Genomic DNA, 24,070 nt, shown 5'->3' on the forward strand with positions numbered 1-24,070 from the left:
TAAGAATCATTTCATATTCACATGTTTTAATAAGCAATTCAAGACACAGTAAAACCTGTCTAAAATGAAATCTCACGGGATGACAACTTATTTTAGTTGTAAACAAGTTTTCGTTCAATACAGATAGAACCTAATCACTACATAATTAAATTTAGAAATTATTGTACAGTAGAGATGAACAAAACTAACTGCCGCTCTCACTCGCTGTGTTTGTTACATTTGTCTTTCGAGTCTCGACTCGTCATTCTCGTGCGCTTCGAGTCTTGCTCGTCTTGCTCGTCATTCTCGAAATAGCATTTGGTCGGCGTGGAAAGATTTCGTTACTTTGAATAACATACATCATTGAAATAAATAACATTATAAATGTTTAAATGAGACAAAAAGACAAAACAGAACAGTATCTTAGTTATCAAAATGTTCTGGTTCTATTATATGATATGACCTATGGTTATATAAATAAAAAAAACAATTCTCATATGAATTTGCATTTCTAAGAAACATAAAACATGACATTAATATCTTTTTACTTGAGATTGCACACTTGATCTTAAACATATGAAAAGAAAATTCCTAGCCTTTTAATAAGGGCCTAGTAATTAAATAAAGACTGGGGAACGGATTATTATACACTGAAAGGTAGAGATGTTTCAAATAGGCTACTTGATTGTTTATACATATATAACAGTTGCCAAAGTAGATAAAAGTTCAGTCAGGTATAAACAACTGCTGACTTCGGAACTTCGGGACTTGATCACAACCAGTCTTTATGTCAAGGACGCGATGTAATACAACATTGTCGTACGGGTTTTCGGCTTTGCGGGCACTGTTAGTCTCGTTTTCTCGATCGTTGTTCATCTCTATTGTACAGGCATGTACCCAAGTATTTACAGTAAAGTATCAGAGAAATTAATGTATTTTTATATTTGAGAACACAGTGCTTATTTTCTGTACAGTCATGTGAATTTTTAGTAACATAATTAATCAATGTTAGTAGTTATAGGAAAATAATATTCTACCCACCTTGAACAGATATTGATGAATGTTCGGAGAGACCTGGAATCTGCAGTAATGGAGAATGCAACAACTTCCAAGGAAGCTTCCAGTGTGTATGTCGAAATGGTTACCAGTTGACGCCCACTAGGGACTCCTGTTTGGATGTAGATGAATGCAAGCGTCATCCCAACATCTGTAACAATGGAACATGTGCTAATGCTGTGGGCTCCTACAAGTGTCACTGTTACCCTGGTTTCAAACTCAGCCATAACAATGACTGCATTGGTACGTTATCTCACTCTAGTGATAGGCCTATTTATCCACAACTGCTATCTAAACTAGTATTTATTTCATCGTCCTTAGCAACCTATACAATAATGGCTTTATTCACAGCAGTGAATTATTTTTTTTTTCCATGACAACCAACACATTAGCAACAATGAAGTCCATACTTTCATTCATTTATAGCTTCTTCACAAACAACACATTATAAAGCAAAGGTGTACAATTTAAAATTGAATTTAGATACCAATAATGAAATTTAGATATTAGAAGTACTAAGCGAGCTCAAACTTTTAGATGAAGTCACTATGATTCACTGTAATTGTCCTCAGAAAATTGTCACTCATTGCAGCTACAATTCGTGCGGGGAAAGAAAATTCATGATAACTGCTTAACACGCACTTTTTACCCCACTCTCTCTTGCTGTACTCTGCTTCAAGGTCAGTAGCAGTAAACATAAATCCAGCAGCTTAGTCTGAGAACCAATGCCCGCACTGTATTATTTAAGGTTGTTGTGGAAGTGGACATGTTGCTGGCTCTTTTATACAGTAAGTACCACGTGAGCACATTTCGTTACGTGAGGTTGATTTTGACTGAGTAGCAACTCTGGCCTCAGTGCACATGTTGAACATCAGGCAATTTCTCTTACCACACAGATTGTACCTGGTACTTTTCATTGAGCTCTTCCCATGGCTAAAAGACAGAAGTGGTTATTTTACAAGAATTGATAGTAGTTAATTTTTAGTTGTCCTATTCTTTAATTAACGAGTTACAGCAGCTGGTTGTTTATGCAGATGATATGAATATGTTAGGAGAAAATCTACAAACTATTAGGGAAAACACGGGAATTTTACTGGAAGCAAGTAAAGAGATAGATTTGGAAGTAAATCCCTTAAAGATGAAGTATATGATTATGTCTCGTGACCAGAATATTGTACGAAATGGAAATATAAAAACTGGAAATTTATCCTTTCAAGAGGTGGAAAAATTAAAATATCTTGGAGCAACAGCAACAAATATAAATGACACTCGGGATGAAATTAAACGCAGAATAAATATGGTAATTTCTGTTATTATTCGGTTGAGAAACTTGTCATCCAGTCTGCTCTCAAAATAGTTGAAAATTAGAATTTATAAAACAGTTACATTACCGGTTGTTCTGTATGGTTATGGAACTTGGACTCTCACTTTGAGAGAGGAACAGAGACTAAGAGTGAGAATAAGGTGCGTAGGAAAATATTTGAGGATAAGAAGGATGAAGTTACAGGAGAATGGAGAAAGTTACACAACGGAAAACTGCACGCATTGTATTTTTCACCTGACATAATTAGAAACATTAAATTCTATGTTTGAGATGGACAGGGTATGTAGCACGTATTGGCGAATCCAAAAATGCATATAGAGTGTTAGTTGGGAGGTCAGAGGGAAAAATACTTTTGGGGAGGCCGAGACGTAAGTGGAAGGATAATATTAAAATGGATTTGAGGGAGGTGGTATATGATGGTAGGGATTGAATTAATCTTGCTCAGGATAGAGACCAATGGCGGGCTTATGTGAGGGCGGCAATGAACCTCCGGGTTCTCTAAAAGCTATTTGTAAGTAAGTATTTTATAATTATGAATTAATATTTTACTTCTGTCAGGTTGAGCATTTTCAAGTGTTGGAGTGATTAAATTACACTACCTTTTATATTTAATTTTGCAGTATGTAGTATTCAGTATACAGTATATGTAATAATTTTTCCCTCACATAAAAATGTTATACTGTAAATATTTTTAAGCATACGCCATATATATGACTTATTCAACGAACATTTTCTCTCATTCATTTGTCCTTAGATATTGATGAGTGTCGCATCATGCCATTCCTGTGTCGCAATGGACGATGTCGGAATGTATTGGGTTCTTTCAACTGTGAATGTGCAGATGGCTACGTTTTGGCTGCCGATGGTCAACATTGCAGGGATGTAGACGAATGTCACGAGGTGAGTCTGTCTTATAGTTGCGATAAACACATAACATATTTCCGTAATAGGCCTACTAATTCAGATATTTCGGTTAGATTGCTTTTTATGCCATGTCACTGAGGTTAAATGTATCGTCCTGAGTCCTAAGACATTTGTTGTTTTATTTTTTTATAGTTCAGTATAATTCTACACTTCAAAATAAGTCACTGACATAAGGAAAAATGCTGAAAGAATTCTGCAGCTTACAGTTAGGGCACAAATGTAGGCATATGATATTATATTTCAGTTCTCTGCATACATCTTATATCGAAATCATGTATGAAGTATAGTATAGTGTACTATACTCTCAGAAGTATAGTATACTATACTCCTAGAAGTATAGTATAGTATGATACTCTCAGGACTCAGGAGGTTATATTATTATAATCCATGGCGCAGCAAACCATGGAAAGCTGTTGCTGACCAGCCGACTGCTGGCCTCATGTCCACATATCTCAGGAATGGTCATCCAACCAGTACCCCTGGGTAGCATGTGGTCAGTACATTGATTTCCCCAGCCGTTACAGTTATATTAATATAAAGAAAATATAATTTACAATACAATACAACAAATTATAAATTCAGTTAAATTGTAAAATGAAAAAAATATATTCATTCATAGTGTTCTGCCCAAGGGTAGGTCTTTCACTGCACACCCAGCATCCTGTCATTTTTTTGGATAAAAATAAATGTGGTAGCTTCCTGCTGCTTTCTGCACACCACTCTCTCTTTTGCATCTTAAAAGGTCTCAGAGGGCCCCAGTGTGGAGATGAGTAGAGTGAATTTGACTAATTAGGCCCTCCGGACTTGACTGAAATTCACCACAGGGGTTAAATATCAATTCTAACATGGTTTTATACATACTTTTAACACTAGGAAACAAAAAGAAATTTTCATACACCTTCAGCCAAATTGCTATTGAAGGTAACATGCTAGTTTCAAAAATGAAAATCTTTACTGAGTGTAATTTAAATCATATTAATACATATAAAAATTGTTACTATAAGCAAATTTAATCCTTTTCCGTACAAATGAAAACAAAGAAACTACTCTGATGCAATTCTGCTAGAGTGTCATTGGAGTGAGGGAGTAGGATGACTCTTAGAGTCAGACTTTATAGAGGAACTGTACTTTGTGGGGACTAGGAGTGCAAGGTTAATGACAGAACTTCTTGGAAGTACAGCAACTGGTTCAGGATGTATCTTATTCAGTTCCAGTAAAGCATAAATTCAGAATTTTAAAATGACACGACCAACTTGAAGACTAGTTTGTAAGTAAACAATGGCGAATTTCACTGGTGAACTATTAAGTTAATATTTAAATTAAATGAACAACGACTTTGCTGTGTTAACATTTTAAATCATGGTGTTATTTTACCTGATTGACTAGTTGCGATTTTATTTGTATCATCTTCTGAATCCTAGGATTCTGAGCAGGATTCACGAAATGATGCAAATTACATCGAAACTAAAAGTAAAGTAAAGTAAAGTAAAGTAAAGTAAAGTAAAGTAAATCCATGGCTCTATAGCCCATGAAGGGCCAAGACCGACCAGCCGGCTGCTGGCCTCATGTCCACATGCTGAAGCAGAGGTGGACGATCATCCAACCAGAATGGAGGTATCATGTGGTTAGCACGGTGATCCCCCCAGCTGTTATAGCTGGTTTGCAAAACCAGATTTTCGCTACCTATCGTAGCTCCCCAAGTGCATCACGATGCTGGGTGGGCACTAGTTCCATACACTGGCCGAAATTTCATGAGAAAAGTTCTTCTCCCCATGAGGACTCGAACCAGCGCGCATTCCGTAACGCGAGTCGTAGGCAGGATGCCTTAGACCACGATGCCAATGCGCGGGACTAACATCGAAACTACCGTTAGATTAGGTTGTGAAATTATGACTTTTAAAAAAATATATATTATGCAATTCTAGCATTAAAACATGCTTCTTATGACGCTATAAGTCGTGTATAATTGGCCTAATTCTGGCACTGGTGTCAGAAAAGATTACCTAGCAACTATTATTCCATGACATCATAACTGCCTTCACAACACAATTTTATAAAACATACCTATAAGGAAAAGCTTCAAAATAACATTGTCTTAGAAACGGTTACTTCGCAACCATGCAATATATTACGTCATATCCAGTACTCATGCATCTACTACGTCATAACATTACATTTTGTAAATTTATAATAGACTTTTTACCATTATTTTAATGCTAGAATAGCATAAAATGTTACATGTATAATCGTCATTATAAACACTTGTCAAAATGAGCGCACTCACTTACACTCACGTGCTAAACATTCACTCATGCTATAATTTCCGAGATTATACACTAGTTACATAAATTACCAGTACTATTATTAATGATAAATTGAACTTGTTAAATTAACAATTTCTGTACTTCACTATGTTAACTTATGGAACTTAAAATGGTAGGCCTACCACTACTTTAGTGATTAGTTTCGACGTGATTTGTCGTAATTTTCAAATTTATAGATAGAAGCTTAAGTCGTATATGTAACAGATAGCTCATCCCTATGTTAAAATCGGTAGCACTTTGAAGAGAACAACCTCCAGGATCACCACCCATCTGCCGTAAATGAACATGAGATGGCAGTACAGTCGCTAATACAATTCAAATGAGAGTTATGACGTAACTCCTTATGTAACAACTAGATGGCAGCATAGTAAACCTGACAAAAGTTGTTACTGTCAAAGCCTATAAGGCTGAGCAATCTGGGTATATATGATCTAGAATAGAAGTTAAGTTTGAAAATGGCCACGAATCATGCCAAAACTAGTCATTATGATACAGTACCATATTAAGTTCCATAACACAGTGAAGTATATAAAGATTGTTAATTTAACAAGTTTAATTGTCATTAGTGATAAAGAAGTGTTAAAAGTGTATGAATGAAGAATAAATTAAAGATTATATATTTATGTTTGTCAAATTTCTCCAAAAAATAATAATAGCGTAAACTATTAATAATTTCTTCTCATTCTATTTAAAAGTGATATATTGTTGGGTTAGGTTCCAGGAACTTGTCCTCCGCCAGGCAAATGTCAGAACCTTATGGGATCTTACATCTGCAGTTGTCCACCGGGATATGAACTGGGACATGATGGTAACTCTTGTGAAGGTAAATATTTTAATTTCCCATCTTTGGCAGCTTCAAATGATTGATGGATAATAAATAATCCATATAATATTATATTTATAGTTTTTAAGCTTGAAATTCTGAATTCCTATTACAGAATTTCGGTAGACCTAACAAATACCTTGTAAATTGAGAGCACGCAGAGTTAAAAAAAACACCTGAAAGAAAGTCAAGTCCCTTTGCATTGGCTTGATAACATAGTTCACTTATTATTACACAACATGTTTGCAAATTACGAAAAAATTCTATTAAGAACAGCTACTTAGCATATCTAAAAAATTTTTGGTTTTATGTCAAAACAATGGTCATATATGAACCAGATAATCATGTCTGGAAAACCTGCAAATTTGCAAAGGTAGTTAAAAGCTATCGATGTATTCGTTTTTGTGCTATTATACCAGTATGCCAAATGTAAATGTACTTGCAAAAGCCCTAATATCTTACTTCCATAGACATTGACGAATGTGTGGAAAATGCCGGCATCTGTGAGGAAGGAGCCTGTGTTAACACAGATGGAGGGGTGATATGTGAGTGTCCGGAGGGCTACATACTCAGCCCCAACGGTATGAAATGCATTGACGTCCGAGAGGAGCTGTGTTATGATGGATTTTATAGAGGTTTGTATTGTTCCACCATTAATCATTTTCTATAGTTTGTGAAGTCTTATTGTCAATTTCAAAACACTAATTTACTACTGTGCAATGAAGGAATCTCATCTCAATGTATCGCACTTGAAAATCCAGGCATCAGCGTTATCTGCAGAAGTGTTTTATGGTTACTTTTCTCATTAAATATTTGCTATGGGAATTCAAAGGAAATTTTACAGTTTTCCGTTACTTTCTACATCATTGGTAAGAATGACTGTAGCCTCACACTGGGGTATAAGCATTCAGGCCCCTCCTCCGTATAAAGGTTAGAAAAAATGACCAAATTATGAAGGAATGGTGTAATTTTGGTAAAATGATTAGTCTATATGCACTAATTGCATTCATTTGAACTTTTACTTTTCTTAAATGTTAAATGAACAATGTTAAATTTGTTGGCTCGACAATAAGTCCCATATCATTTACGAAGAAGTTTCCTGTAGTATGAAACTCTGTCTTTTGACGTGACTACATTTTTAATGAAGATACAAACGGAAAAAAAGTCACATTTTATGTGTAACAAGAAGCATCGACATAGTGCAATGATAGTAGTATTTCGTTTAAACTATATAATAGGAGACAGTAACGTCATGTACTGAACAAATATATAAAAGTATTTTTTTTAACTAATGGCGGGCACTTGACTTCCGTCATACACCCAACTGTCCCCATCTTCTGGACAACGTGCCAAAGCTTATAGTTCTTTCAGCATCCACAAAGACGTTGCCCTTGGTGCACCATGTGATGATTATGATGATAAGGAGCAATGATGGAATACTGGTAGAGGAAAACCTACCACCAAACACAGTCATTGTCCACCACAACTTCCAGTTGGACCTGCTGGGATTCGAACCCGGGTACCAGCGTAAATAGCGGACGCTCTAGCTGTTCGGCTAATGGTGCACCACAAATAAAAGTATAAGATGAGTCCATTATCATATGAGGAGACTATTGTCAAAACAAAGGACAAGTCCATTTCATATAAGAGGAGAAGACTCAAGTTGTTCAATATCTTTAAGTGTTAATTATTAATCACAGTCCATGACTAATATACAGAGTTATTCACGAAATATGACTGGTACTTTAGGGATCTGTTCTATATGTGATTTTAAGCAAAAATTGTCACATGAACATAGGTCTGATGATCAATATTAAGGAGTTGCAGCTATTCAAATCCTAAGAAAGTAGAAGTGGTGGTAAGCAGAATTAAAGGGAATCAATGAAAAATACACAGAAAGATTATTAAAAATTACTGTAATATTAAACAGAAAATAACATACCTCAGTTTGAAAGCAGATTTTCAAATATTTCTTTTTCTGTATCAGTGCACTTGGCTTCATGGATGTGAATTACTCATTTAACATTTTATAACATTTTGTACCTTGGCACGGCTGCTACTGCACTAGAAAAGTAGGGGGGGGGCGGAGAACAATCATGTTGATAACAAATACGTCGCCTGGTCTCTAAAGGGATATCTTCCAATCTAAGATTGCGAAATGTTGATGTTTGACAGCTGATGTCACTAACCTGACCTATCCAATGCTTCATGTCTCAGCAGAACCCAATTTTCTTCAGTGTACATACCCCACTATTTGATATTAAGACACAAACAAGTTACAAACCTGATCTACAGTACAACGTGCGAAATTAAAAATAGAAAAAATAATGGTTCATATTACATTTTTTCCTCAAAATGACCTATAGAACTGATTCTTGAAGATGGGGTCATACTTCATTAATAACTTTGTAGTCCACACCTGTGGAGTAACGGTCAGCGCGTCTGACCGTGAACCCAGGTGGCCCGGGTTCGAATCCCGGTAGGGGCAAGTTATCTGGTTGAGGTTTTTTCCGGGGTTTTCCCTCAACCCAATACGAGCAAATGCTGGGTAACTTTCGGTGTTGGACCCCGGACTCATTTCACCGGCATTATCACCTTCATATCATTCAGACGCTAAATAACCTAGATGTTGATACAGCGTCGTAAAATAACCCAATAAAAAAAAATAACTTTGTACATATAATCTGTATAATAACAACATTCTATTAATAAATAATGTACAACAAGGTATTATATCAGTATCATTTTTTCCTCATAATCTTTTCATCAAAATTAAATATACTTGTAATATAAAATTTATAAAATAGTAACCCAAAAAGTAAAGACGTAGTCACGTGATCAAAGATTTTTAAAAAATCCCAGTCACTCTTCATGTTATTTTATGTAAGGTACAACATTTAACATATAAATTTCAACTGTATAAATAACACACCAAGCAGTTTACTAAAGTAAACTTTTGCAAGTGCTTTTATGTGATATATAGATATCTATTATATTATAGTTCACAGAAAAATTACATACATATAATCATTTAAAACCTTACATTACACATTTAATATACATAGATATACTATTCTTTATACAGTTTCTACAATTTGAATATTTAATATAAGATTTTTTTGTTTTATCTTGCACTTGCGTCTAGTTATATTATATATGTAATCTGTGCAGTACATTACAGTGATTTTAGAATAGCTAATAATGGTCATTGTTATATGAAATCATAATTTTATTTCATTATAATTAGTTATTAATGCAAAAACGCTGATGTCTAGCCTGGATGAACTGAAATTCATTACAATGACTGTGTTACATTCTTCTTCTTGTCTAGTTATTAACAAATGACTAAAAGCCAACACAGGATTGCAAATAAATATTTATTTATATCATTGGCCCACTAATACATAATAAATACATTTGATGTATTTTTATAAACATAGAGAGAGAATATAGTTGAATAAGTAATTAATTTTATATTTTCGATAATTATTATAAACACAGAAACTTAATAATAGGTAAAAGCAATAATAAAACATATATTTTCAAAATGTTGCAAAATGTGTTTCACATTGAGTAAGATAACAAGGAATAACCTGCACGCGAAGTATTGGAGATTGTTCTTATTTGTCTTGTGTCAACTGAGTTCATTGTTTCAGGGCAGTGTTCTCTTCCTCGCATGACACCCATAACAGCCAAGAAATGTTGCTGTTCAATGGGTCTGGCCTGGGGACGCTACTGTGAACAGTGCCCTCGAAAGGGTTCAGGTACAGTAACTTACATTCATTATTTAATAGCTGAGTACTTACAAGGAGTTCTTTGGTAAAATTGTATTACGAAATATGTGATGTTATTCACAGCTAGTATGATCTTTTAGGGCTTTAAAGTACAGTGTGTCTGCAGAAACATTCGAGTTATAAACTGCTATAGTGTCACTGTCAGTTGCTGGGTTTATACGAAACTGGTATCATTAGAAAAAAAAACTCAAATTTTTGTACCTTCCTCAAAGACACTCGATGTGTACTCCATGTGTCACGCTGTAGACATCAAGGCGATATTCCCACTCATGGCACCCATGTTCCAACATATCTGTAGGGATGGATTCAATGGTGGCAGTGATACGAAGTTGGAGCTCTTGCAGATTTTGAGGTAGTGAAGGTATATAGACAAAATTCTTTATGTGACCCCATAAAAAGAAGTCACAGACGGTAAAATCAGGAGACCTTGGAGGCCAACTGCAGAAAACATTGGTTTCCAGCGCACCCAATCCATCTTCATGCAAGTTGTTGATTTAGAATATTCCGTACATCAAGATGCCAGTGAGGAGGTACTCCATCTTGTTGGAACAGAAATTCGTTGCCTTCTTCTTCCAATTGTGGAAACAGCCACTCAGTAAGCATATAACTCATACCAGTGACAGTGTTCTCTTGAAACGGCACAAAACACATTTAGCATAGGGGAGTCATGTTCAACTTCCAAAATGAAATGTAGATTCTCGCTCCCCCAAATCCTTGTGTTGCACTTGTTTACATTTCCATTGACATGGAACGTTGCCTCGTCACTAAAAATGAATTTGGCTGAAAGATCTTCATCATCCGCCATTAGTGTCAATAAATTTTCACAGAACAACACGTCGTTTTGCATGGTCATCTGGTTTCAACATTCAGATCATTTAACACAATTTGCTTATATCAAAAATGCCTTAATGACAAGCGAAATGGCGGAAACGGCGTTTTTTTTTTCTTTTTTCTTGTGCTGCCATTTGTTGTTTCGGTCAACAATTATCAATTATGCATTTCCTGAAATTTTTTGAGCTGTTCTTTCTAATGACACCAGTATGAATTTCGTAAAACACATAGTGACAGAATTATAGCAGTTTATAACCCTGGAATGTTTCTACTGATACACTGTATATCTGCGCATATTTTCTTCTCTCCATCTACAGTCATCAAATTCAAGTCTTTGCATAATATCACGATGTATGAACATACTAATACAGTTCTCAATATATAGTAATTATCATCGTTGTCATCATCAGCATAATCATTGTAGTCTTCTTCTTCACTGGCATTGCCACTATCACCACATCGACATTATTGTCTTTATCTTTGAAGTGTTGAATTTTTTATTGGCTCCTAGTAGTCTTACATCATTATCTCGCTTTATGTCTTCCCAAACACGTTCTTCCTCTTGAACATTATTCATGCTTAGGTTATTCATGTATAATCATCCTGATGTGTTCGTTGTGAGAATTGAATGTCATTTAATTTTTCAAGAAAACTTACAGGGCTTCTGCTGATAATTTCAGACGGTGAAGCCACCATCTAAATATCTCTGGACGAGCAAAACTGTAGCATGGTAAAACAGCTATACTGCTGTGATTTGGCTCCTAAAGCCTTTCTGTAAAATCAGTTTGTACAGCTTTCCTATGCAGACCGACCCCCACTTCAGCCTCTATCTAACAAAATCTGTTGGCAAGTGGTCGTTTGTAGGCATATGGACAGGTCTATTCATGCTTCTTCATGCAGATCTGTCCCACTTCACCCTCTACCTCTTAGTTTCCTAACAGGCGCTCCACACTCATTCATTCATAGTGTTCTGTCCAAGGGCAGGTCTTTCACCGCAAGCCAAGCTTTCTCCAGTCTTTCCTATTTTCTGCCTTCCTCTTAGTCTCCGCATATGATCGATATATCTTAATGTCGTCTATTATTTGATATCTTCATCTGCTCCGAACTCTTCTCCCGTTCACCATTCCTTCTAGTGCATCCTTCAGTACGCGTTTCTTCTCAGCCAGTGACCCAACCAATTCCTTTTTCTCTTCCTGTTCAGTTTCAGCATTATTCTTTCTTCACTCACTCTTTCTAACACAGCTTCGTTTCTTATTCTGTCTGTCCATTTCACACGCTCCATTCTTTTCCATATCCAGATTTCAAGTGCTTCTAGTCGTTTCTCTTCACTTCGTCGTAATGTCCAGGTTTCTGCCCCATCTGTCATATAACCTGACGGGACCAGTGTACATAGAAATGTTACATATTATGAGCAGGAGAGAATGGACTTATGGCAAAGGAGACTGTGTATTGCTCGTCACTATTTCCCCATAATTTTTCCCAATATAATATAAACATATTATTGCTGATGATATGGCGTTGTTAGCAGAAGAGGAAATCATACTAAAGGATATGCTACTCGAGCTAAATGACAGCTGTGAGCAGTATGGGATGAAAATAAATGCAAATAAGACGAAGAGCATGGTCATAGGGAGAAAAATACAGAAGATATACTTGCGAATTCTAAATGTGGCAGTAGAGTAAGTGGACAGCTTCAAATACTTCGGATGTACTATAAGCAGTAACATGAGCCGCTGCCAGGAAGTCAAAAGGAGGATAGTAATGGCGAAGGAAGATTTTAATAGAAAAAGGAACATATTCTGCAGACCTCTGGAAAAAGAACTAAGGAAGAGACTAGTGAAGTGCTTTGAATGGAGCAGAAACATGGGCATTACGACGAAGTGAAGAGAAGCGAATAGAAGCATTTGAAATGTGGATAGGGAGAAAAATGGAACGTGTGAAGTGGACAAACAGAATAAGAAATGAAGCTGTGTTGGAAAGAGTGGGTGAAGAAAGAATGATGCTGAAACTGATCAGGAAGAGGAAAAGGAATTGGTTGGGTCACTGGCTGAGAAGAAACTGCCTACTGAAGGATGCACTGAAAGGAATGGTGAATGGGAGAAGAGTTCGGGGTAGAAGAAGATATCAGACGATAGACAACATTAAGAAATATAAATCATATGGGGAAACAAAGAGGAAGGCACAAAATAGGAAAGTTTGTAGAAAGCTGGGTTTGCAGTGAAAGACTTGCCCTTGGGCAAAACACTAAATGAAATGAATGATCAGGACTTAGATTATGACATTACTTTAAACTACTAGATATAACATAACATAATCTTTTTCTTCCTAGGATATTGCGCGTATTTTCACAATTCATTCTTGAAAAATGGCTATTTCATTCATTAATTACCGGTACCGACTCTTCAATTGGTTAGATGTCATATTTTTTATACATTCTAGTTTCTTATGTGAGTCAGTCTTCTCTTCTGTAGTGATTTTGTTAGTGTGTTCATCTCAGCTTTTTTCTAGCATTTTTTATGTCTTCGAATGTTCGATTCTAGCCTTCACTGCATAAATAAGGATGTCGAATTATTGTCTTGTATACTCATTTTTTCGTTAGGCTATCTTCTTTTTGTGAAGGTGAAAAGTAGTTGAGTCCTTCAGCTTTGGAAATATTATTAATCCTAATCTCACAGTTGACATTTCGTATGAAGAAGAAATAAATAAGTAATGGTATATAAGAATTAATTTGTTATTGGTTTTCAGCTGAGTTCAACAAGCTGTGTCCACAAGGACCTGGCCGTGGTGACACTGGAGAAGATCTTAACGAATGCACGTTTATGCCAAATGCTTGTGACGGAGGTGACTGCATCAATACAGACGGATCATTCCGGTGTGAATGCCCCACTGGGTTTGTGCTTGATGGCACAGGAAAGAAGTGCATTGGTAAGGAAATTTTAAAATACATTCCATGATCGTTTTCAATAAGAAATATTATAGATTTAATAAGAACTTATCAGTACAACTAGCTTGTTCGCTTTTCAAAAATGGATTACAGCAGAATGTCATATCACTTATGCTGTGCAATTTTAGATCAAAAGGCAGAAGATGAGTGGAACGATCACTTAAAAGATGTAAGAGATTAAGAGAACAGTTCTATCTTGGAACATTGAAGACGAAACAGGTCTTAAAGATTTAATCTGTGTTATGATGATCTGTTGGGATTAGGGTTGCCAGATGTCTCATGTTATTTGGGACATCTCCTATTTGAGATCTCAAAAGCTTATCCTACAGATACCTCTGTAACCACTGCTGCAAATTGTATCAGCTTCTTTTGTGTCTGGCTAAGTGGAAGAGAAGGGCTGATGGCTTTAACTTCGCCAGAATAAATAAATAAATAAATAAATAAATATTATTATTATTATTATTATTATTATTATTATTATTATTATTATTATTATTATTATTATTATTATTATTATTAGTATTAGTATTATTAGTATCCTAAATTACTCGTATACAAGATGTCCAAAATCCTATATTTACAGATTAGTCAAAAGCGATCATTTTTATTTTCATCATTTTCCTTTCTTACTCCATTTTTTTTTTGTATTGACATCGTATCATATATTGAAACATCTCGTCAAAGATAAAAAACAACAAAGAGAATACCACATTATTCTGCGTGTGTAATTTTCATTATCATGTAGTACCAGTACAGTTTTGATTCTGTAGATTCTTACTGTGTTACAGCACACAGCAAATGAATCATTTGCAGCTACGTAACAATGCAAATATTGATATATTAAACAAACAAATATGCACACATATTTATCTGAATTTCTCTATTATATTATACACCACATTCAGAATGATAGAATTAATGTGAATTTTCGTATGGTGTGACAATAATTGTTGTTATCCCATTTCCCACATGCTACGTAACTTTTCAATCCTGATTTCATGGTGATCATAAAAAATAGATGCTAATTAATAATTAATCATTCAGTGTGAATGCTTTAGGTGTACAGGAATAAGTTATGGTAAAGTTATGGTATGGTGTGCATAGTGTTCTCTCGAAGTTTTACTAATTTTTTGAGATAAATATAATCCCACATCCTGCCTCTTATTGACATCCTAAACTCCTGGTAATCCCGGTAGGATTTGTAATGCTAAATAGCAGTTTTCTTTCAGGTAGGTATACCTACTTATAACTATATATATATATATATATATATATATATATATATATATATATATATATATATTCTACTATAGAGTGGGAAAGTTCATTACGTTTCTACAACACACTTTTGTTCTTATTATTGGTTATTATGCATTAATTAGATATGGGGACACTTCGTAATGGTAGTTTCACTATGTCCCTTGACTACAGTCTACTTTTGGTGTGAAATACCTACAGATGTCTCTGTAACCACTTCTTTTAGATTGTACTGTTGCGAGATATCCTTAATTTAGATTTTTCCCTCTCTTGTCAGCCATCAAACTGCTCTCCAACATGACGAAACATGTAATTCTTCGTCTTAGCCATCTGGCTGATGGGTGGACTATTCCTCCTGTCCTACACTTCCAGGCGGTAACACTTTTAAGACGAATTATCAAAACGTGATGGACAGAACAAATGTAAATACCCACAAATTAGTCATCTAGGTCAGTGGTATTCAATTTATGGTATGCGTTGTCTCAAGAAGTACGCATCCCACTGATTACATATGTAAAAATGCTGACATATTAATTTCATTATATCGGTACTTGTAGCAATTGCTACCACTGAGATTTTTATTTTTTATGCATTTTTTTTTTTTTCTCTACGTATTCCATAAATGTTTTCTCAAACTCTCGGTAAACAATTCAGCAAAAGCGAGTGCTTTGAACTATGAATGCATGCGCAGGATAATTTATATTTCAGAACTGGCTATTTTTCATGTTCAATTTTTTCTGTCTTCGTCCATCTGCTGCCTCTAATTTTCTAACCATCTTGTTACCACTGAGATTGGATCCTGCAGGCGCTCTTGTTTTACATAAATCATTACTATTATTATTGCATCAATAACTACTGTATAATAATAATAATTTATTTTAGTACAACATCAGTCATGGTCTTTTATTAATTCTTATATAATTGCATTGCAATTTGGGGGTACAACTATATTTTTGGGGGTAAAAGATTGAATACCACTGATCTAGTTGATGTGTGGGTGGCGGAATTCTTCCTGTTCTGCCCTTCCAGATAATAATTTTTTTGGGATAAATTAGACTAGTCAACAAATTGACACTTTTTTCCTGTATCTGGTTTGTAAATGGGTGCTGAATACAATGGAAAAATCTGTTTCTTTCTATCACGTGACATTTTCTAATACACAGCATTAACACAAAGATAGTATACAGTATTGACAAACCATTTTTGTCTTTATATAATAACGTTCTGCAAAACGTTTTAATTAGGTTATGATGTATTTATCCCCATTTCTTACATACATTGTTCAGTTTGCTGTAGTTCAGTTTAAGTGACGATCTTTTACCAAATGGGACCATGGTTCGATCCTATGCAGATATTGGAACAGTGTAGACAAACCTATTATAGAATGAGTTTCCCTGCCATTACCATTCACTATTGTTCCATTAATAATGACTTTATAATCATCACAGAGTATCTGCATATCTCTGTAGTTGGACAAGGAAGTTAAAAGACATGTAACAGTTATATTATTGATACAGTGTTTTGAATTTTTATGTATTGGCCTACAGTAGTTCTTTATGGTATTGCGTGATGAAGTCATTTAGCTGATTTATAAATATTGGTATTGTGTTAGTTCTGCTCATGTGGTTAGGTGTTTAATGTAAGAAAGAATAGAAATTATTAAGTCAGTATAATCGATTAAGTTCTTTGCTGTGACTCAAGCGACAAGATTTCTCACTTCAAGTCTTGCAGACTTGTATTGTACTCTGTGCATAGAAAAAGAGTTTTATCTCCCTCCCAGAGAGGAGACTGAATACGCTTTCCTTATTTTTGTTTGCCAGGTGCTTTCTTAAAGTTTTGGACTTGCGCTATGCTGACTATGTAACCAAGAAGCTCTGCTATTTATGAATGCTTGGTATTGAAAATTTTTGATGATGAAAATGATGATGATAATGATGATGATGATGATGATGATGATGATGATGATGATGAGAAGGAGGGGAAAGGGAATGAGGATGACTACAACAATATGATTAATGCTATTCTCTAGATCCACGTATGCTTCCATTGGATTAAAAAGTAAATTGTTTTTAGTGAATGTTTCTCTTTCACATACATTCAGTGGTGGCTCGTGATCCTTTTCTAATCGAACAGTCAACTTTGTCATGGGTATTAAGCATAATGCATGGACAGAGTCAAGACAACATACACAAATTAAAAACAAATACTGTATCAACATTAGAATCTAGGAATTCAGTCACATTATAAAATGATTATTAATTGACCAACGAAACAATACAGTTTTAAACCTTAAAAATTTACAGTAAAAACTTCTCGAGGTAATTTATTAAACAATATAGGAGCCATAAGTTTAAAACTACTTTTCGTTTTAGTTAGTCTGACAGTAGGCATTCAAGGAAATAATTGTACCGTACCTTGTTGGATATCAGATCTAATATAACGTTCACTTAAGGTAGTCTTAATTCTTATGCGATACTGGCAGATATATAAATTAATTACAGTTAAAATATTTTCAGAGACAAATAAGAATTTACAATAGACATCATTAGATGAGCCAGGTAAGATTCTATGTATTATTATGATGTACCGAAGTATGTATGATATTTCCGTGCAGGAATTCTGCATTACATTTTCCTCTGTTCTATCCATCCTTCATACAGCTACGATTCTGCAACATGAAACTACAAGCATACGTGTTACTACGTATTTAAAATCGATCCGTACGAAACTGCCAGTGCAGTCCATTCAGGGCTATGGCAGGCAGGCTCTTAGCATGCAGCAGGAAGCAGTGACTTTCTCTAAAGAGTAACATGTAGCATGTCAAAAGATAAGCACTAATGTTACTCCACTAGATTTAGGGACACATCTCATATGTAAAGTCCCTCATACTTTGTAATTTGTATGCTCTTCGAAGTTGCTTTAAATGTCTCAGTTAACTCAAACATAATATGAATCCAATGCACTGTCTTAAACAAGAAAAGTATGTATTTTTAAATTTAACAAAATACTGATAGTGAATAGTCCTTGTGGGCCGTATGGCCTGACATACCTTGAATACATTTGAATTGCTGATTTCAAAAACAACCTATATGCCATTTTTTGTTATTTTCGTTTTTTTCGGTACAGTACCGGTATTCTTATTTTATAGAGGTAGACACATGTGTTGAGATAAAAAAACACCCGAAGGTTCCGGATAGTATGCAGTTAAACACGATACTCAACATTGTAGTGAGTGTAAAAACAACTTATTTGGTGGATTGCTTGTACCACTGTGTCAGCGTAGTCTGGATTGATTTTTATTATACAATGCAGATGGCGTGATTATTTCTTATGCGAGATAAACTGTGTGTTACTGTACACCTGAACTTAATGTTCGATTAATGTACAACTTATTAAAAGAAAAATATCCTACATCCATGATCAAATATGAATATTACAATAAAATATTCAAAGAAAATTATAATTGTAGATTTGGAAGGCAATAGATTTACAGTTGCTTTTCGTGTTAACAGTTAAATTTTAAGACAAAATCTAAGACCTTAAATGATGCAGTCAAGTTGGCTTAAACAGCGTGCCAAAAAGTTCTATAATGCATTACAAGAGGCCCAAAAAATACCAAGAAAACAGAGGCCCAAATACCGGTATGCAATATGTACAGCTACCATGCACTTTTGTTCAATACATCATCTACTTTCGACAGCTTACTGTCTCAGTATTCTGTATCCATAATCTAAAACCTGTGAAGTCTCTTCTCTTCATTTACCACGAAGACAATTGAAAAGATTATCCAAACGAAATGTTGAAATGACTCTTTCCCTGCAAAATACTGAGGCTTGCTCAAGTGTGTGGTGTCAATAAATGAAGGAAAGATGAAAGACATTAAACACTGTGTGCCCTCTTGGTTAGGACAGTTAATTTCATTATGGTATTACAGAACATAGTGTGAATACTTTTGTAAAAAAAATATTGACAATGTAGTATCACATTTATGTTGACTGCAAAAACAACCTACCTATATCCACAAATTTTAAACAATTATATTTAAATGTAATCTTCATCATTACGATGTTTGGTGACGTAATGATGAAGATTACATTTGTAAAGTTTCTTTCAACCCATAAGCAGTGCTGACTAGATCAGACGCTATGGACAGTACTCTATAACAGAGTCGCCAGTATGAAAGGATAATTCCAAGCCTTTGGCATGAGACGAACTCGATAGCTCAGTGGTAGAGCGCCTGACCGGAGAACAGGAAGTCACAGGTTCGATTCCCGCTCGAGGTTGTAAAATTTTTCTTTCATACTATGGCATGATTGTGACTATAATAGCACTTAAATTCAATTATATTTAAATAATTATTTGTAATTAAAAGTGTATGTTCTTCATAATAGATGTAAACAAAGTGATATTTTGTGAAAACACAATTTGTGAAACAAAAGTAGTCATAATTTGAAAGTAATTCAGTTCCCCCCCCCCCACCCCTAAACTTTACTTTTTGTGATTATAGGTTGTTTTTGAACTCACCCATTCATTTATATTATAATATATATTATATTTTGGGATCTCGTTTGATCCTAATAATTATCTGTGTTAGTTATTAGCTAGCACTACAGTATATAATATAAATTAAATGGATAATTGGTCTTGCTCTGTTTGGATTAGTCAGACATAACAGACTACAACTACAAATTTTCAGCGATAAAAACCGTTGTGCAGTGGGTGCCAGTATATCATAGAGTGTATGGAAATAAAATTTCAATCATATTGGAAAAAAAAAATAGTAACATCAAACAACTATAAAATAAAACAAGTTAAATTTCGGTGAAACGTCTGATAAAGTTAAACTTTGAGAGAAACTTCAAAATTACAATACCTGAAACCTCATGAAACTTAAAATGAGATACGTAATCTAAATTTGATTCTTGGCCATCCTAGAGAATCAAATGTTTGAAAATATAGATCTGTCACAAAACAGGTAGAGAGAACTATGTTTTTAACTAAAGTAATAAAGTTTGTTTTTTTAAGTTGTAAGTTTACAATTTTATAATTTATAATTTTTACAACTTATAATTTTAAAATTTTGAAATTATATTTTATTCATAAGGAATATAAACTACTTGATCCGTGATGTAAGGAACATACAAATGCTGCTGAATAGAATAACCTTGTCCTAAAGGTGACAAATTAGCAGTGGGTTTGTATCTCTGATTCCAGATGACAATGAATGCTTATCAGTAAAAAATATCTGTGGTAATGGTACTTGCAGCAATGTTGAAGGTGGATTTGAATGCTCGTGCAATGAAGGTTTTGCTCCAGGACCAATGCAGGTAATTTAGTTCCTGTGATCTACATGTTTATAATTATGACTCTTCTACCTGTTTATAGTACTGCATAAGCTTTCATGTTTTTGTAGATATGCGAAGATGTTAATGAATGCCAGGAAATGGGCAATCAGTGCGCATTCCGATGTCACAATGTTCCTGGGTCCTTCCGTTGCATTTGTCCATATGGATATGCACTGGCACCTGATGGCAGACATTGTCAAGGTTCGTAAAGTCATTTCTCTTACATTAAAATACTGTGTTGTATAATTGTCGGCATAGGTCGGATAAGGTAGCTTCTTATAACTTTTCGATGTTTATGCTTCTTTAATTATTTTATAAATTAAGAATAAAATTTCTCATCTCCATTTCAACACCAAGAAATTGTAAGCTATTTTTCTCATTTAATATTATAAGCTATTTTTCTCATTTAATGTCATAATTATTATTATTCTTTGTGTTGAAATTATATCTGTTCTTAGTTCAAGCATTTTCCTTTCCTCTCTATTTGATTTTTTCTGTGTTACTTTTTTTGTTTGTTGGTCATTGATTTCTAATAATTTTTCTTTCACTTAATATCATTTCTGTGTTAGCGATATTACAATTCTCTATAAACAAGATTTGTAATTTCTCAGCCTACCTAATGAATACCGTGCTACTGTCTGAACCCGGGTATGCTTTCTCTGGATGGAAAAATAAAGCTGTTAATTACTATTTAATTCGGAAGGAATTACAACTATTTAATTATTTCTTTTAATGTGATTTCTAAAAGTCTTGAAGACATTGGATTTCGTAGTCCGTATTACTATGACAAAATATTATTATAAATATGTAACAGTTAATTTTTTAAGAAACAGTTCTTTGGGGGTCATATCTTTTTCTATTATTTCACACCTTAATATAATTATGAACAAAAGATTACGGAGGAAAGTTTACAATTATTCTTTTAGACAGTCATCCTTAAAGTACTTTTAACACTAGTGTGAAAAATATTTTTAACATTGACTTAGATTAGATTATTTTGTTCCACCAGATGTCACACTCTAGCAACTGCAACTGATTAATAATGCAATTCAAACAATGCCAGGCCTACATTTAAAAATGACTGTTTTGGTTAAGAAATGTACACAAATTAAATAAATTGCTTCAATTACTATGTTGTTGGTAGCTATATGAAACAATTAAGAATTAAATGGGATTATAAAAAATTAGAGATCACCTGCAATATAAAAAGGATCACCTGGTTTTGAACTTGGGACTCCTCGATCAGCAATCGAATGTTCCATCACTGAGTTATATTACCGCTTGCTTTAAATGCGATAAATTTTCACTATTACAATGAGAGGCAATACAGCTGTGGACAAGTAGGAGGAATTGTCTCTCAGTACAGACGCATACCTGTCTAAAAATAGTGTACGCTATGATACACAATTACACATGACACTTGGCCCATAGCCTCGTTTCACAAAAATCTGTACCAACAAAATAAAATCCTATTTTTAACACTTATATCGTACATAACTATTTATCTCATTTGGCCATAGAAAACCTTTCGAAAGATAGTACGGCATTAAAACAAAATCAAAGATTTGAAGTGTTAATATAGGCCTACGAATTTTGAAGTGTTTAACTTGTCTCTAAATATACCATATATAAATGTATTTAATTTTTCATAAGGTTATATTTATGTAAAGAGTATATAATATATCAATGTATATGCCTCATTGTATTCTTTTTACTACAGATGTGGACGAATGTGTTACACCGGCCAACAACTGCAAATATATGTGCAAGAACCTGATTGGAACATTTATGTGTATCTGTCCTGATGGGTACCAACAAGTTGGCCTCACAGACGACTGCCGTGATATCAATGAATGCGTTACCAATCCGAATATCTGTCGGAACGGTAAATGTGTCAATCTCCAGGGAAGTTATCGCTGTGATTGCTATGAAGGCTTTGAACCCAGCCACGACCGCAAGCAGTGCATAGGTATGACTGGAACACTTCGATGAAAATCTGATTTTCAAAAAATAATGAAGATACTCAGACTAAACTTGTGAATGGTTGTGAATGCAATATTGTGGTTTTAGAGGTTAAGACAGGCAAAGCATGAAGCCGTTTATTCATCATCATCATCAGCTAGTGGCATGGCTGTAATTGCAGGTGCAGTGCTTGTGCTTTGGCAGAGGATTACCATTTTCTGTTTAACTTACCTCATTTACCAACATTACAACATATTTGCTTTTGCTAAACATAAGATCATTCATTAACTGTTACACTTCTAGTGACGGTGCCAGCATTTTTAATTTGGGATGTTTTGTTGAACAACCCTCTCCCTTGTGCTCCATACCTTTGAAATTTTCGACAGTAGAATTATTATTATTATTATTATTATTATTATTATTATTATTATTATTATTATTATGCCTACAGTTATTGCTATTGTTGTTGTTGTTGTTATTGTTATTCGAATTCCAGTAGTTCTAAGTGGAATTTATGGTGCTCAAAAATGATGCTTGGTGGTAGATTTTTTCGGGATACTCCCGTTTTCCCTATGGAACTCAACATTGCTTTATTAATCATCATCATCTCATGGTACTATGTACAGTACGATTATTTAGTCCTGACAGTTGCCGGCGATCTGCGCCTGGGTCAGGCGAGTCCATTTAGTTACACCAAGGGGTGTTGTTATTCACTCGCTTGGCTTCGAAGTGATTTGATGGCATGCATGCGGTAGAGCGGTATGTTTCCAGTACGATTAACCTGTACTGCATTCCTTTACCGACCGCTCGCCCTTATCTCTACTCCATAACTCTCCCCACTCCTCCTATTACTTCCCCTCTTTCGCGTCGCTGAACTGTCAGGACTAAATAATCAGTCTGTAGTTCGGCCTTGATAGTGCACTGAGGGCAATATTAAAGCAGAGCAAAAAGAACTGTAGCTTCAGCACATCACTGCTAAAGGGGTGTGCTTGGGCAAGTGATGCAGAGTGAAGTATTCGCCATTGAAAAATAAAAATAAATTAGTGCTTACTGGCATAAAATTCATTTCCCATTTGCGTACATAGACACGAAAAGAAAAAAAGAGTGCCATGAAAATGAATGAATGGATGGACGAATGAATAAATTAATGAAATAATTAATTGATGAATGAATGAACGAAATAATTAATTGACGTCGAAACGAGAGGGAAATATTTAAAAGGTACGTGAAAACGCGTCCATGCAAGGGAAATTGGGGCTGGAAGGAAGTGTCTTATGTGAATTCCAAACCTGTTGTCCACTTGTCTCACTTAGATTTTTGTCATTCCATATGAAGGAAAACATCAGAGAATCTTGAAGAGGAAAGCCGAAAATGGAGATAAGCTAGTAGTTTCTACATGAGGGGAGGGATGAAGCACGACAGAATAGTAGCAGGGCAGGATCACTGAGTGGCACACATACTTTCTCATTATATATTTTACGCATTTCGAAACAATTCAGTTATGATA

General features: G+C 34.7%; 1 protein-coding gene across 2 annotated transcripts in view; it reads left to right on the plus strand.

Annotated features, from left to right (window-relative positions):
- LOC138712024 (fibrillin-2-like) overlaps positions 1-24,070 on the plus strand; it is a 603,403-nt gene that overhangs the window by 543,910 nt on the left and 35,423 nt on the right. For both annotated transcript variants that reach the window (XM_069843407.1, XM_069843408.1), the window contains exons 36-44: positions 1,030-1,278; positions 3,114-3,259; positions 6,322-6,430; positions 6,901-7,065; positions 10,087-10,194; positions 13,801-13,980; positions 20,471-20,583; positions 20,670-20,802; positions 22,322-22,570. In XM_069843407.1, coding sequence (XP_069699508.1) covers positions 1,030-1,278; positions 3,114-3,259; positions 6,322-6,430; positions 6,901-7,065; positions 10,087-10,194; positions 13,801-13,980; positions 20,471-20,583; positions 20,670-20,802; positions 22,322-22,570 — 1,452 coding nt within the window. The remainder of the gene's footprint in view (positions 1-1,029; positions 1,279-3,113; positions 3,260-6,321; positions 6,431-6,900; positions 7,066-10,086; positions 10,195-13,800; positions 13,981-20,470; positions 20,584-20,669; positions 20,803-22,321; positions 22,571-24,070) is intronic.

The sequence above is a fragment of the Periplaneta americana genome, chromosome 13 (assembly GCF_040183065.1).
Source record: "Periplaneta americana isolate PAMFEO1 chromosome 13, P.americana_PAMFEO1_priV1, whole genome shotgun sequence".
Lineage (NCBI taxonomy): Eukaryota > Metazoa > Arthropoda > Insecta > Blattodea > Blattidae > Periplaneta > Periplaneta americana.